The 14,531-nt window shown below is 39.3% G+C and overlaps 1 protein-coding gene across 3 annotated transcripts in view; it reads left to right on the top strand.

Annotated features, from left to right (window-relative positions):
• The window catches only part of CENPP (centromere protein P), a 154,376-nt gene that overhangs the window by 139,559 nt on the left and 286 nt on the right, over positions 1-14,531 (top strand). For all 3 annotated transcript variants that reach the window (XM_082211995.1, XM_082211994.1, XM_082211996.1), the window contains exons 7-8: positions 10,984-11,063; positions 12,051-12,142. In XM_082211995.1, the coding sequence (XP_082068121.1) occupies positions 10,984-11,063; positions 12,051-12,142 (172 nt within the window). The remainder of the gene's footprint in view (positions 1-10,983; positions 11,064-12,050; positions 12,143-14,531) is intronic.

The raw sequence follows: 14,531 nt of genomic DNA, 5'->3' as shown, positions 1-14,531 counted from the left end.
CCTCAGCTTCACGATCTGTCCTTCCAGTGAGCACTCAGGGCTGATTTCCTTCAGAATGGAGAGGTTTGATCTTCTTGCAGTCCATGGGACTCTCAAGAGTCTCCTCCAGCACCATAATTCAAAAGCATCAATTCTTCGGCGATCAGCCTTCTTTATTGTCCAGCTCTCACTTCCATACATCACTACTGGGAAAACCATGGCTTTTACTATACGGACCTTTGTTGGCAAGGTGATGTCTCTGCTTTTTAAGATGTTGTCTAGGTTTGCCATCGCCTTTCTCCCAAGGAGCAGGCGTCTTTTAATTTCGTGACTGCTGTCACCATCTGCACTGATCATGGAGCCCAAGAAAGTAAAATCTCTCACTGCCTCCAGTTCTTCCCCATCTATTTGCCAGGAGGTGATGGGCCCAGTGGCCATGATCTTCGTTTTTTTGATGTTGAGCTTCAGACCATATTTTGCGCTCTCCTCTTTCACCCTCATTAAAAGGTTCTTTAATTCCTCTTCACTTTCTGCCATCAAGGTTGTGTCATCTGCATATCTGAGGTTGTTGATATTTCTTCCGGCAATCTTAATTCCGGCTTGGGATTCATCCAGCCCAGCCTTTCGCATGATGAATTCTGCATATAAGTTAAATAAGCAGGGAGACAATATACAGCCTTGCCGTACTCCTTTCCCAATTTGGAACCAATCAGTTGTTCCATATCCAGTTCTAACTGTAGCTTCTTGTCCCACATAGAGATTTCGCAGGAGACAGATGAGGTGATCAGGCACTCCCATTTCTTTAAGAACTTGCCATAGTTTGCTGTGGTCAACACAGTCAAAGGCTTTTGCATAGTCAATGAAGCAGAAGTAGATGTCTTTCTGGAACTCTCTAGCTTTCTCCATAATCCAGCGCATGTTTGCAATTTGGTCTCTGGTTCCTCTGCCTCTTCTAAATCCAGCTTGCACTTCTGGGAGTTCTCGGTCCACATACTGCTTGAGCCTTCCTTGTAGAATTTTAAGCATAACCTTGCTAGCATGTGAAATGAGTGAAATTGTGCGGTAGTTGGAGCATTCTTTGGCAGTGCCTTTCTTTGGGATTGGAATGTAGACTGATCTTCTCCAATCCTCTGGCCACTGCTGAGTTTTCCAAACTTGCTGGCATATTGAGTGTAGCACCTTAACAGCATCATCTTTTAAAATTTTAAACAGTTCAGCTGGAATACCATCACTTCCACTGGCCTTGTTATTTGCAGTGCTTTCTAAGGCCCATTTGACTTCACTCTCCAGGATGTCTGGCTCAAGGTCAGCAACCACACTACCTGGGGTATACGAGACATCCATATCTTTCTGGTATAATTCCTCTGTGTATTCTTGCCACCTCTTCTTGATGTCTTCTGCTTCAGTTAGATCTTTACCACTTTTGTCCTTTATTATGGTAATCTTTGTACGAAATGTTCCTTTCATATTTCCGATTTTCTTGAACAGATCTCTGGTTCTTCCCGTTCTGTTGCTTTCCTCTATTTCTTTGCATTGCTCGTTTAAGAAGGCCTTCTTGTCTCTCCTTGCTGTTCTTTGGAAATCTGCATTCAATTTCCTGTATCTTTCACTATCTCCCTCGCATTTTGCTTGCCTTCTCTCCCCCGCTATTTGTAAGGCCTCGTTGGACAGCCACTTTGCTTTCTTGCATTTCTTTTTCATTGGGATGGTTTTAGTTGCTGCCTCCTGTATAATGTTGCGAGCCTCCATCCATAGTTCTTCAGGCACTCTGTCCAGCAAATCTAAATCCTTAAACCTGTTCCTCACTTCCACTGTGTATTCATAAGAAGTAATGTATTTAGCATTAACTCTGGAAGTATATACTCAATTCTAACCAAAGTAAGCCTCCTGATATATAGTTTGCTCTAGGACTAAACTAAGCCTACCCCACATCTTCAAAGCTCTCTTCTGAACCACTTCTAATTTCCCAGTCTTGAAAATGCATTACTACTTTTTAAAATGTTCCAGAGAACAGTGTTGTTTCCCACAAAATCTGAAGTTTCGGTACATGTCATAGTACAGTCTTCTTACGTAAATTTGGCATAGTATTTCTGCAGCTATTTAAAAGCAGCCTACAGAATCTCATTTTGGGTTGGGAGGGGGAACCCTCCTTTTGTCCAGTGCACTTAAGCCTTCAACAGGAATGTATACATAAACAACATTTTAGAATAGTTTTCATACCAAGATGATGACTATTATACCCAGCCTCAGGGCACACTGAAGTGCTGCACTAAGAGCACTGAAAAGCATTCCTGTGCCATATCTCCGTTTTGGTTGTTAGGCAACTTGTACAACAATAGTATCTCTTTCAGTTATTTCTGCCATTTATTGTCCTCTGCATGAATACACTTAGTGTCAAAATAAGTCAAAAGTATCTTTCATTTGGAAAGACATCATGTGACAGCCCTTTTGAGAAAGTTTTGTTATATCTACCACTGTGAGAGATACAAGTAACTTCAAGCCCTGACTATAGGATGCCATATTTCTATTAAGAGTATGAAAGGAAGGACTACTCTCATTTTCCTTGTCCCTTTAAAGCAGTGAATAATACAGAGAATGATTGTTTGCTCAGTTCTGTTCACTAACTCCTCAGTAACCATCTTGCCCAGTGAATCCATGCATATTTGCAATGAGGACATAAAGGGATGTTTCCAGCTGAGGGTGTTATCTCGCAAATAGGCTGTTTTGAAGCAGATTAAGTTTTTATGTGTGCACAGTTTGCCACATCAGTTACCGATAGTTTAACTGTAACCTGTCTCACACAGTTATTTTGATGCTAAAATGTGGAGAGGGGAAACTATGTGTGCTATTGGAAAGAAAGGGGAACAGAACAGAAGTGAACAATGGCTGGTGAGACAACTGGGGATTAATTCCTTGGGGAAGTGGCCTTCCTTCATGAGAAAGAGTCCTTTATAAAAACATTTTATAATAGCAACTGGAACCTTGGCTGATGATATAGTATATTTCCCTCCAAATAATACTAATGTATTGTTATATATAATTTTTAAAAACCACAATTATTACCAAGGGATTTTTCTGAGTCAGTAAACTGGGTAAGTACTATCATTTGTGTTTGTCCCAAGAGCATGGGAAAAGACATGAACAAAATTCTAAACTTCTTGGCACTAGTATCTTAACTCTTCCCAACCACAAATTGGATCTTAATTCTTCTTCCACCCCAGCCCCCAATACAGCTATATTTTGTACGTCCTTGTGACTAATTAGCATTTAAACTGACAGAACCTAGGCTAATATATATTTCTGAAGTTATTTATCAGACAAACGATGCTCTAGTAGATTAAAAACGTTCGATTTTAATCTACAACAGCCTAACACAGCCACGCTTCTGGAATCTGCTAACGCAGTGGAACACAGAAGTTTGTATGAACACCAGTCTTAATTATTAAGCATAAGAATGCTAGGCATGGAACAGCCCTTGAAATCCAAGATAACCAACAAGGATTAATGAACCTATAAAGTCTGGTTTTTAATCTAACAAGCAATGCTTACTTCAGATTATTTACAGTTAACCCTTTTCAGTGAGTCCAGCCTCATTGGATGTTCCATGGGTAGGAAAGCCTTGGCTCTGAGGATTGGCACCTCTGCACATTTGTTGCACCTGTGAGATAGTAAGGTAACCTACTACCAACACTGTGTTTCAAAGTTGAGGAAACAGCACATCAGTAGAATGGGTTATAGAATTTCATACTCTGGCTTTCCATTGAGGAAATAAATAATGGAGTCTTGCGATACCTTGAAAACTAACATATCTAAATAGGGCATAATTGATTGTGCATGAAGTGTCACCTTCAGTTGCAGGTAATATGAGGGTTGCACTCCATTCATCTGATGTAGGGGACTCTAGTCCGTAAAAGTTTATGTCATATTAAATTATTTTGTTAATCTTTGAGGTGCCAAAATCTTTGAGGTGCCAACAAACTAACACAGCTTCCCCTCTGGAAATTAAAGGAATTGTGTCTGTAAATGTGTGCTACTTTCTGTAGCTTATAAAATTCTCGGTGTTGGTGGTGTCTACATTTAATATTTTCCATGTGCTGTATACTAAACAATCCTCTAGTCTGCTCTATGAAAAACTGCTGACTATGTAATTGTATTTAAGCTATAACATTCATGTTTTTTAATTTACATTCTTTGTTCAGATGATTTTAATTTAAAAGTCCTTGAGGTTTAAGTCTTAATCCATCCAGTAAAATCCATTCCAGTAAAAGTCACACAAACCCTATGTGTGCTGTTTCTTTCTTGTTTTGTATTGCTGTTTCAGTAGCTACATTTGTTGGGACATGTTAAATTTAAATTTGTGGTACAGAGCTTAAGTAGTCAAATTTCAGATTGCTTTGCTTTGATTCTAATGTCATGATGATAGCAATAGCACATGGACTGCAAATAATCACACAGCATTCCCATTACAAAATGCTAAATTGTGGTGAAGGGGTGTGACCTGAAAAAGCGATTAATGGATCTTTAACTTTTTCAGACCATAGCACTATAGGAATTAAGAAGTCCTTTTGTACTATCACTTTGCTGTTCCATCCACTTTCTGATGAGATTTTCTGTGCTGAAAAGGATGTGATATACAACTTCCCATAGATATTGACCATAATCCAGCAAAGAGTTGGGTGGATATAAACCTGGTGTAAAAAAATTATGAAATAAGTATACTTCCAAAAAAATTACTACATTTTTATCTGGCCTTTCTTCTATCAAGGAACCCAATGTGATGTGATTTGCCAATCACATCACCAAGGACCCAAAGTATACACGTAAATTCCAGGTGCTTTTCTATCTTGCTTGCTCATCTTCAGCAAGATGGTGGCTTCGTGTGCCTCCAGAATATACCCTGGGATTATGTTACAATTATGCAAAAATCTCCAACTCAATAGATTCTACATTTTACACAACTTTTATGTTGGGAGTGGGAGAGGCACAAAGGTAATAAAAAAAAAAATCAACTAGCAAGTACAAACTAAAGTTCTTACTCAGTCAGTTTGGTTTTGGCATCTGTTGTAGCTGACAGTGCTTGTGAGACTTGGAAAACAATTCCAGACAGGGCAGTTACTTAATGTTTCTAAAATCCCAGGAACATCCATTTAAACTCTTAACTTGCTACAAAGTATAACCAGATCCTGGAAAAATAATGGATTTTCAAATGAAGTGAAGTGTTTGGTTCAACCAAAAATACTTTCCATTTCCTCATCTACTCCAATAACAAAAACGGTGTACATTCTGAGGTGTCTGACATGCACTTTTTTTAACCCAGCTGAGTTGTAGAATGAATCAGTTGCCTACCCTTTAAAAAGTCCTTGAAACTGTAATACAATTGGCACTGAAACTAGAGAAACATATTTTTCATGGATTGTGAAGCATTCACAGTGTTGTTTTTAAAGTTTAGCTTCCCATTTCTCCTTTATTTAGTTAGGTCACAGATTTCTTGGATGGAAAATTTCCCTTTAATTTAGGGGTGGCTAATCTTGGCCATCCAGCTGTTACGAGACTCAAACTCCCATCAGCCCCGGCCAACATGGGCTGCAGCCCAGCAACATCTGGCAAGCCAAAGGTTAACCACCTCTGTTTTAAGCAAAGTCCAATCCACTGTAAGATCAATGCGACTGAAAGGGATTAGGAAAGTGTTCTCATCTACCTAAGTGGAGTTGTTCAACAGAGGCCTGCATGCCTTCACACATACGACAGCTGAGTCTAACTTTGGAAAGCAGTCTCTGTTGATGATTCTTCTCCATCGCCCTTCTTCTGGTTGTTCTGCATCTGCAGAGGGGGGTGAATATAGGTGATCATTTACCAAATGATAATTGACCACACTATATGTGACCACCAGTCATCTGTATTCTGCTGACAAGAGATGAGTCGCCACTTTCCAGAAGAGTACACACTTACCAGATATCCCTTGTGTGTACACCATAATAAGTTACTACTCAGCTATTTGCTTTTAGCAGTCTATATATAAGAGGAAGGACACCCAACCACATATCCCACATCAAGCTTATAAGCAGTGTGCTCTAATTACTGGATATCAGTTTTAGGCTTTCAGTTTGGGTGAGTGAGAAAATAATATACACCACCTGAAAATGCTTTCTCCTGGCACCTAGAACATTATTTTTATAACTAGGTGTTCCTAGAGCATTCAGGAGTTTAAGAGCCAGAGCCTAATAAGTTAAATTAGCAATAAGTTAAATTAGTTGTTGCTCAATAGTATTATTGTCTCGACAGCAGCTAGTGGAAGGTAGGTGAGAAGAGATAGGTGTCACATCAATATGCAGCTTCTGCAGACTGTATGGCATCTTCTGAAAGGGAACAAGAAATTGAGGACAGTTACATGAGATCTGGAACAAGCTCTGGGTAGGTTGTCCAGGCCGAGACCTAAAAGCATCTAGGGGTGGCTTTTCCAACTACAGTGTTGCAATGACTGATATGTCTTCTCTCAGAATCACATTTTCTATGCTGACAGGAGAACTTCACTAGGTACAGGTCTTCCCATCAACTTACAGTGATGGATAAAGATGCACATCATAGAAGTCTCCCTTCTATGCAGACCTTAAAAGGGCAGGATCTTTCTCAAAACTGACAGTTTCAAAAGTTGTTTGGAACAAATATGCATACCACAGCTGGGATTGTCTGTGTGCTAAACTGAAACATGTGTCTTATTCGAAATCTTCAATTCTGTTTCATCAAATGTGGACTACAGATATTTCTTTGTTATCTCCCAAAGGTGTAGAAACATTAAAAGATGAGTGATTGCTTTTCACCTTGGATATGAAAGTTTTTCCATTCCTGTGAGGAAATCCTAACACAATCATATTTTTTTATCCAGGACTTCTAAGAATGGAGGTTGTCAACATGTGAATCTCTGTCTCTGTTGAAAAATGCCCTGTGAATATTCTAGATCTTTTTGTTGGGGAATCCATTTCCTTTGTCTTAGGAACATGTCAAGGAAGTTGAAGTTGCAAAAATCATCCAAAGTAACCAATGTCTGAAAGCTGTAGCTAGGTTTTTAGTTATTTATGGCTTATGCCCAGCACTTGGTGTGAGATGTAAGTGCTATTAAACTAATAATGATCCCAGTGCTATCAAGTTCAATACATATTTATGTGGGGAAATTGCCAAGGAAGTCCAGTAACTTTTGAGTTCAGAAAAGGAAGCTTCCCAAAAATGACGGGATTGGTAAAAAGGAAGCTGAAAGGGAAAGTGAAGCAGGTCAAATTTCTCTGTAATTCTTGCTAGCTAGATACTCTACTCAGCTAGAATGTATACTGCAGACCAGGACCACAAAGAGTAAAGGGAGCTATCTGGGCGCAATAAGGCTTCCTTTGAAAACTAGAAGTTTTGTCTAAATGTAGGAAATAAAAAGAAATACAAACTTTGACAAAATAAATGAAAACAGACAATATGGAATGCTGTGAAAAAGTACATAGAAGTTTTCAGTCTCTCATGATAGCAGAAGCTGAGGTCATCCAGTGAAGCTGTACATTGGAAGTTTCAGGACAGATAACAGGAAATACAGTGCACTGTTACTGTGGAATTCATTCTTAAATATGTTATGATTTACATCAACCTGAATGGCTTTAAAAGAGATTTAGGCAAATTCATGGAGGATAAGGCTACCAGTGGCTACCAGTCATAATTTACAAAGAAAACATTTAAATAGCTACCTTTCTACCAGTAGGACTGGGAGGGGGCATGGGCGTGGCCAAGATTTTTGTTAGGGGGCAGGCTTTTGTTAGGGCGGTAGAACCTCAGATAGCATTGGGGGGGCACAGGAAGGAAACAAGGTCTGAAGGGGAAAAATATACAGCCCTTCATCAAAAGATCTCAGGGAAGTTCACAGACTAAAATACAAGATAAAAAACAGCTTGGTCCAGCAGGACTTGATGCAGCAAGACTTATTCAGTGGTTGACTACAGGCCCTCAGCTGAGATACCAGCCAAAGAAAAATGCTATCCTTCTTTCCTTCCTTTGATCCTTGTTCTTTTCTTTAACCATCCAGTTTGTTCCGTACTGGAATAAGATTTCTGAAAATAACCATGAGGAAACCATTGTGGATTGTTGTGGGTTCCCTTTCTTTGTCTGCCCTTCACCTTCCTTTGCCAGCTCAGTTGCTGACCATTCAAGTTAAGGTTGGAAAACATTTGAGAAAACCCTTCTTCTTATATTCATTGTTTGAGGAAGTCTAGCATTTTATTTGCCTACAGCCTTTGCAAAAATAGTCTGTGTTGTCAGTGGAAGTTTCTGTAAGCAAATTCCAAACACTGGGGGTTCTATAGAAGACTCTGCCGAGGAGGAAACTCCTCATGTACTGGAAAAGTCCAGTACATAAACACCTCTAGATCATGACCCAAATCTGCTGACTTAGGTAACCACAATTTGAATATGTCACAAAATCATATGCATACTGCAGTTTGCTGTGTTTTATTGGGAAGAGGGAAGGGTGGACTTCCCTGGGCCTAGGTACTGAGCATCATAATTTTGCATCATAATCTTCCATGCTTTTCTCACTGTAGTAAAATACCATACTAATTATCTGCCTTTTTTGTAATAAATCTCTTGTCACTACTCAGTTCAGTGCAAGATCTTTTGTTTTTCTTGTTCATATGGATTCCAGCAGCAAGGTCCGCACATTACACTGAGTTCGCAGTTTAATGTATTGTATTCCCAAGCAACAATAAAAGGGAGCATGTGGTAGCCATTTCTGTTTGCCAGATGTAGATAGGATCTTGCAAAATGATTTGTCTCCAGTGCACTTCAAAGAAACATCCTGACCCTTTATCACTACCATTTATTCTCTTCCTGCTTTGATCTGTGTAAACTAATTTAAACTAGTTTCTTTTCACATTTCACAAGATTTCTTACTCTGTAAACCAGCCAAATATCAAGCAGGAAGAAAGTGGTTTGTTTGTTTGTTTGTTTGTTTGTTTGTAATGTGGGGTTTTTTTGTAAACACATCATAGCAATTTGAGGATCTTCAGCTTAGATCATGCTTATTAATGCAGCAGTTACTCAGGAATAATAGTTCCAGTGATCACTTCAGTTTGTTTGTTTATATTTGTTTATATGATCAGGATATAAATCCAAGTACTGTACAGTGTAAAAAAAAAAGGATGCAATTCAAAGTTCTCTGCAAGCATGGTAAACTGAAAGTGATCTAATACACACACAAGTAATTATATGAGAATTCGTTTCATGACACTCATATAAAGTTCCCTGTAGAAGTATTTGCTTCCTCTTACTTGGACACAAAATAAAGAATAATGGAAAGGTTTTTTTTATCATAGCAGAAACAGTCTGCTGTACTTGGACTTTTTTCCAGTGAATGTGGGTGTATGGTAATATTTATTTATACATACATACCCCACCCACTCTGGGCAGCTCCCAACAGAATATTAATAAAAAAGCGACAACATCAAACATTAAAAACTTCCCTAAACAGGGCTGCCTTCCCTAAACAGGGCTGCCTTCAGTTGTTTTTATATTGTTAAATCCAGACTTGGTGAGAGTGGAAATCCACTAACTGAACAACTCTATTGGAGGAAAAGTGGGGAGGCCATATTTGCCAATTTCCCTACAGCCCCCAATGCCCAACTAAAACCTGCTACAGAGGGTTGTGGAGAGGCCATACCAGAGGGTTGCACGAGGCACTGGCAAAAAATCATCTTGTCTCATTATGTCCAACCCATAAGAATTTTTCTTCAAGTGGTCTTTTGTGCAATCACAATTGTTGTATCATCATCCGTGCACACTACACCTTACCCATCAGAAGGCCTTGGAATTCTAGTTCAAACCATGGGCACAGATGCCTTGGGGAACTACATTTCACAAATACCTGCTGCCTCGGATCATCCTAAATCCTGGAGAGGGAGGCCTCATAAAGAGGCTTCCAAAGAGATGTTCCTTCTCACTACCAGGCTGAATCTATGTTCAGTCTAGAAAGATCATAACTTGGTGGTAGACCACATGCTATGCATACTGAAAGATGCAGGCATCTTCAATAAAAGGAATAAGGTAGCAGATAACAGGGAAGACTCCTGCCTGATACTCTGGAGATAAACCACCGGTCAGATGAGACAGTAATGGAATAGATGGACAAGCAGTCTAAGCTGGCTTATCACAACTTTCCTACATTGCACTTATGTTCAGAATTGTATTTATTTACTAGATGTAAATAACTCCTTTTCAACTGGAGTCCTCAGAACAGCTTACAACTTTTATGAAATGCAAATTGATATGTAAAAAGCCAAACAAAATGAGTGCGTCTGGAGCAGGCATCTGGTGTCTGTCTCCTCCTTGTATCTTCTCACAGGGCAGTTGGTACCAGGTGGCCTGGAAGGCAGGGAGGCCACCTGCAGCAGGAACCCCATCTTCCCCTGCCTCCCAACAGAGAAGCTGGCATTAGGACTTAGATGTAGATCTTCTGCTATGCTAGGCCCTAGCCTCTCTGTCTTCAGCAACTGTTCAGAACATATGCGAGTATAATAATTACCTGAAAATCACAATTGTTGGATCATCATCAGTGTCCAGAGTCTACTCAATATTACTTCATAGAGAGCCAGTGTGGTGTAGTGGTTAAGAGCGGTAGTCTCGTAATCTGGGGAACCAGGTTTGAGTCTCCGCTCCTCCACATGCAGCTGCTGGGTGACCTTGGGCCAGTCACACTTCTCTGAAGTCTCTCAGCCCCACTCACCTCACAGAGTGTTTGTTGTGGGGGAGGAAGGGAAAGGAGAATGTTAGCCGCTTTGAGACTCCTTAAAGGGAGTGAAAGGCGGGATATCAAATCCAAACTCTTCTTCTTCTTCTTCATATTGAATCTCAACTCATGTATACTTCCCGGGAGGGGGGGGCAGGCAGGCTATAACTAATATTTGGCTTATCAGTAGGATTGTACCTATTAATATCTTTACAGACTGGCTATAGTATTGTCTTTTTTTTTACATTTAATAGAACAAATATCCTGATGTTGTAGTACTTCCCGAAGGATCATCTGGAGATTACATGATCTTAAGAAGTGCTAACCTTCCTGGGTAAGGAAGCTTTATGATACACATTAATGAAAGTTGTTGATGAATGGTCATAGTTATAAATTATAAGTGGAATTTATTTATTTATTCTGTTTATAGCCTTTCCTTCCTTCCAAAGGAGGCCAAGGCAGCAACTGCATAGAAACTGACATAATGGAAAAGTGGTGGTAGTTTTTTAAAGGTTCACAGTATTGAAACATGATGACACAATTTGCTGTATTTGAAACTGATGGCAATAGAAATATTATTGATTGAGCAGGAACACATACTTTAGCAGGGAAAATTTCTCAAAATAAAATCTCTTTAGAATCTGCAAAATGCATTTCTTTAAAATGCAGACTAAGGTGAGTTTCATAACTTTACCTGATTCAACATTTGAAAGTAAATTAATGATTTGGTTCATAGTCTTCGCTAAAAAGATGTTGAAATCCTCAAAGTGGAGTTACAATTTCTAGCATTTCTTATAAAGGCCTCAAGGCCATGATAAAAGTCTAGAACCAGAAAGTACGCTCCCTTCATTATTTTGTTTGACAACTCAGTCATTGTAAGTGCCCTTCCATAATCCATAGTGCACTTCTCCTATGAGCCAACCTTCCTTTACATGAATAAATTGCAATAGGTAGATAAGTCTTGGAACAGGAAATTGCTTTCATTGCAACTGACCTTGCCCAGCATTAATGTGCCTTAGCAGGATATGACTGAAGTGGTAGTCCTGGTGTACAAAAGTGTGTTTAGCAACTACACAATTGGTACCAGGCACGTCTCTTGAAGGGGTAACTGTAGGGTTTTCCTGCCTCTGAAAGCAGCAGCCCGAAGAGAAAAGGCTGAAAAAGACTTAAGAGCAAAATAACATTCTTCCTTAGCATCAGAAATTCTGCAGCAGCAGGTATACATACGCCTAGTAGTGTGTATTTGCTAAGTGCAGAGTTTTTTGCAATACAGAATTTGACCTCTGAAGCTCTGACATTTAATATCATTTGCCTTTTATAGACTTGAGTTAATGATTGTTTGGAAGATTTATGTAGATGAAGAAGGAAAAGTTACACCAGTCTTGGATCTCCTCCACAAAATACCAATGTCAGGTATGCTTACACAGTACTGTATAAAGTATTTCTTTCCTTGTTCCAAACATTTAATTCCAGCTTCATTCTCTCTCTGAAAGTCTTATTGCTTTGCATTCCTGAAAGTACATCCTGCAAAACATTCATTGTCTTGATAACAGTATTCTTTTGGCAGCACTTAAAGACAAACTACACAATACATATTAATAACAAGAATAAAGTCCTCGTTCACTTTGTTTTAAATAGAAAGCAATTTATTTAGCCTTTTCTCTGCAAAGAAAAAGCATCTTGGACACACACACACACACACACACACACACACCCTTCCTGCTTCTCTGCCCCAAGCTGCAGCTTGCTGAGATTAGCTGAGTTTAGTTTAATGAAGCCCCCAATGGGTTTAGTATGTCACACTTGCATATAATATGTAGTTCAACAAAATCCGCATCTGTTTATTAAATGCCTACAAAGACTTTGCTGGCTAGTTCAGTTGGTATGTGATGTTCAGCTACTTTCCTCCTGCTTCTTGGCCCTTGTTATTCCCTGTAGGCTATCAGATCAAAATACAGCTGTGATAGTAGTACGCATGAAGCCTTGACTACTGCTTCATTTGTGACTTTGTTTAAGGGGAGTAATTGTCACTGGATCCACTATAATACTACACAGTTTAGGGAGGTAGTCCAAGAAGGAAATTCTTTAAGCCACCAAATAACCAGTTTAATTCTCTCAGTTTCAGTATTTTCAACTGAGAATGTAAGGCTGGGGACCTGAAACCCCTTTTGAAAGTCTGATTTTTAGTAAAGAATTGTAAAGGATAATTGTCCCATTCATTACCTATCAACTTACAACTAATGGGAGGGGGAGAGATACTGGGTTGCAAGTTTTCAATTCACTCAGTATAGGCTCTCTTCATCTTGCCAAACTTCCTACATAAACAGAAATTCAAGACCTACAGGGTTTAATTACTTTCAACCAATAGCTGATTTTCTCCATATTTTGTTTGAATTGTCCCCAAATTTAGAAATGCTTGAATATTGAGTAGTGTGAACTAAACATCAAGTTTGTTTGGCATTTATCCACAAGAGCAAAAATATTAATTATAAATCTCCTGTATTGAAGGAGTGGAATCTCTGTGACACAGAGACTAGCCAATCTGACAAGAAATTTCAGAGATGGCAAATAATGAACACACATTTCAAGAGTTTATGGTTGCCCCTTATTACAACTTGGCTATTAATATTTGCAATTTCCATTATACATTTATTATTTTTATAAAAAAGTAACTGACCTAATTTTGCCTGTTTTAAGCAGCAGCCCATTCAAGCATCTATGACCCCTTTTCAGGCTGGATAGCTCTTGGGGGCTACATTTTAGCTGTGGGTGGAGTCAGACCCTAAAGCAAGAACACGCACCCACAGCCCATGTAGATCAGCGGGGGGATGGGTTTCGTTCATCCCCATTGGAGTGAGGAAATGATGGAAAAGAAGTGGGGGGGGGGGAGACAGGGAGATCATCTTTTCTCCACTCAATTTCTTTAGACCTGCCACTGATTTTCAGCCACTACCATTTTCTTTAGCCAGATGCCCAAGATTTCCTGTCTTCAACACCTCATTTCCCTTTTTCTTCTGTGAAAATTCTGTCAGTGTTGCTCCTTAGGCAGTTTGGCAAAGCCACAGAGGCAATACAAATTATAAATATTAAATGTTTGCAACAGTTGGCAAGTTATAATTAGATAATTATGATATGGCATGCATCCTATTAGTTATCCGTTAGATAACTACATCGATTTTGGACTGCAAACTTTACGCTGAAAATCATTATCAGGAAATTAAAATTTAAACCATCCTGGGGTAATATACAGAAGCCAGGGATTGATTCACCCTGTGAGGCTGCTATGCAACTTCGTACGGCATACCTAGTTCATCTATTTATTTACACTCAAGCCACATTCTTGAGTGTGGAGGCAAAGTGTCTTTAAAACTACCAAAGCTTAGAATAGGACAAAGATATATACAGTGATAGACATGCTAGATGTTGAGAGCAGACTATATATATTTAGTGTACCTATAGGCCTGTGCAGTTGGGGTAGAACTGATAGGTCTAGTGTTCCCCCCCCCCTTTTCTTTAGGGAGCCTCCCTTCAAGAAAGTATCCAAGCCACCAAACCAAAATATCCTTCCAAGCCCATCTCCCAGTTTGCAAAGGGTAGCATAACCAGCATAATCAAAAACTTCAGACTTCTAGGGAAATAACAGGAATGCACTCCCACCATCTACCTCCCCTTATAGGTAATCCAGTAGGCAACTAAAAGTACATAGCCAGGCTTAGTTTATCCACACCTGAGAAACAGTACAAGTCCTAATGATACAGAGGTAGAAATGGGTTGTATACTGCTAATGTAAAAAAGTATTTTC

This window comes from Podarcis vaucheri (assembly GCF_965113315.1).
Source record: "Podarcis vaucheri genome assembly, chromosome: 2".
NCBI lineage: Eukaryota > Metazoa > Chordata > Lepidosauria > Squamata > Lacertidae > Podarcis > Podarcis vaucheri.
This window is presented reverse-complemented; position numbering and strand designations above follow the sequence as displayed.